Source organism: Somniosus microcephalus, unplaced genomic scaffold, assembly GCF_052327205.1.
Source record: "Somniosus microcephalus isolate GS21.2 unplaced genomic scaffold, FLI_Smic_1.0 unresolved_chr7, whole genome shotgun sequence".
NCBI lineage: Eukaryota > Metazoa > Chordata > Chondrichthyes > Squaliformes > Somniosidae > Somniosus > Somniosus microcephalus.
In genome coordinates, this window is record NW_028225185.1 from 14,543,345 (window position 1) to 14,545,844 (window position 2,500).

The 2,500-nt window shown below is 52.5% G+C and overlaps 1 protein-coding gene across 1 annotated transcript in view; it reads right to left on the minus strand.

Moving 5' to 3' along the window:
* LOC147086563 (aryl hydrocarbon receptor nuclear translocator-like) overlaps positions 1 to 2,500 on the minus strand; it is a 75,259-nt gene that overhangs the window by 40,031 nt on the left and 32,728 nt on the right. The window contains 1 exon segment of the mRNA XM_085978685.1: positions 850 to 935. Coding sequence (XP_085834811.1) covers positions 850 to 935 — 86 coding nt within the window.

The window sequence follows — 2,500 nt, forward strand, 5'->3', positions numbered from 1 at the left end:
CCAGAACCTGCTCCCTCATCTCCACCCATTCCCCAGAACCTGCTCCCTCATCTCCACCCATTCCCCAGAACCTGCTCCCTCATCTCCACCCATTCCCCAGAACCTGCTCCCTCATCTCCACCCATTCCCCAGAACCTGCTCCCTCATCTCCACCCATTCCCCAGAACCTGCTCCCTCCCCTCCTCCCATTCCCCAGAACCTGCTCCCTCCCCTCCACCCATTCCCCAGAACCTGCTCCCTCATCTCCACCCATTCCCCAGAACCTGCTCCCTCATCTTCACCCATTCCCCAGAACCTGCTCCCTCATCTCCACCCATTCCCCAGAACCTGCTCCCTCATCTCCACCCATTCCCCAGAACCTGCTCCCTCATCTCCACCCATTCCCCAGAACCTGCTCCCTCATCTCCACCCATTCCCCAGAACCTGCTCCCTCCCCTCCACCCATTCCCCAGAACCTGCTCCCTCCCCTCCACCCATTCCCCAGAACCTGCTCCCTCCCCTCCTCCCATTCCCCAGAACCTGCTCCCTCCCCTCCACCCATTCCCCAGAACCTGCTCCCTCATCTCCACCCATTCTCCGGAACCTGCTCCCTCCCCTCCACCCATCCAATGTTCCCTTTAATTAATTCTTCATATGCGCGGCCCCTTTAAGGGCTGCACAGCCCATTCAAAATCCCGCGCATGCGTGGTTGTTCCATTGAAAAGCTGGTGAGCCGGCTGCACGGGAGGTCCAGAGCGCTGCGTGGCCGCGGAGCTCAAAGCGAACATTGCCCCCGTCACCTGCTCCCTGACCTCCAAATAGAACGCACGTGCACACACAGACACACACACGAACCAGCTACAAGCTCACCTGCTGGCGGCCAGGCTTTGATGTAACCTGTGCAGTGTACCACCACAAACTGCGGCTCTCCTTCCTTTGCTGGACCCAGCCCGTTTCTGAGAACCGAATAAAGAGAGGAGTGTGAGGAGATGAAGAGTATAAAGTACACCACAAAGCGGATACAGGACGGCATATCGACACTTGGTGTCCCTATAATCTTGGGACGCAGCTGCGAGGGAGTGTAGCGAAGGTTCACCAGACTGATTCCTGGGATGGCAGGACTGTCGTATGAGCAGAGATTGGGTCGACTAGGCCTGTATTCACTAGAGTTCAGAAGAACGAGAGGGGATCTCATTGAAAGGTATAAAATTCTGACAGGGCTAGTCAGACTGGATGCAGGGAGGATGTTTCCCCTGGCCGGAGGGGTCACAGTCTCAGGATACGGGGTGGGACATTTAGGACAGAGATGAGGAGAAATTTCTTCACTCAGGGTGGTGAACCTGTGGAATTCTCTACCACAGAAGGCTGTGGAGGCCAAGTCACTGAATCATATCATAATCATAATCATAATCAACTTTATTGTCATTGTTAGTGCACAAGTGCAGTACAACGAAATGTAGGCTTGCGGCTCCCGAGAGTGTACATTTAGATTAAGACATTTAAACATTCAACATTCATTTGGCTTGTAATACATTAACATAAACATAACCATAATAAAGTGCATTGGCAGATGTGCAGGCTTTAGAGTTTATTTGTGGAGTTCAGTAGGATGACAGCCCTGGGAAAGAAGCTGTTCCTAAATCTGGTCGTTCGGGTGCGAATGCATCTGTAGCGTCTCCCAGATGGCAGGAGGGCGAACAGACTGTGGCTGGGGTGGGTAGGGTCTTTGATGATGGACCGTGACCTCCGTAAACAGCGTTTCTGGTATATGTGCTCTATGGTCGGTAGCCGGGTGCCGGTAATGCGTTGGGCAGTTTTGACTACCCGCTGCAGGGCTTTCTGGTCATAGTAGCTACAGCTGCCATACCATACTGTGATACAGTTCGTCAGGATGCTCTCTATTGTGCAGCGGTAAAAGTTAGAGAGGATCAGGGGTGACAGATTACATCCCTTCAGCCTCCTTAGGAATATATTTAAGAAGGAGTTCGATAGATTTCTAGACACAAAAGGCATCAAGGGGTATGGGGAGAGAGCGGGAATATGATATTGAGAGAGAGGCTCAGCCATGATCATATAGAATGGCGGAGCAGGCTCGAAGGGCCGAATGGCCGATCCTGCTCCTATGTTTCTATGATTTCCCCTTAGATAGGGCCTCTGCTGTTCAGATCCTTTGCGAGGTGCGTTGGTGAAGCAACCGAGATCATTGTGCTATCCATCTTCCAATCTCTGATTTATTTAATCATGGTTAAACAAGGCAATAAAGAATGCAAACACAGCGTTTTTCATTTCTAGAGGAACAGAATTGAGAAGCAGGGAAGTTGTGTTAAATTTGTGTAGAGCCTTGGTTAGACCACACTGGGGGTATTGTCCCCCCCAAGCAGCGCAGTTACCTCAAGCGTCCCACAGGCTCGTTGTTTAGGCCCGCAGGAGGGGGCTCCAGCGCCTGCGCACTAGAACCCGCTACAGGCCTGAGCTACGAAGAGTGTGAAGGGCTGCCGAATGCCGATACTGTGCTGGGAGT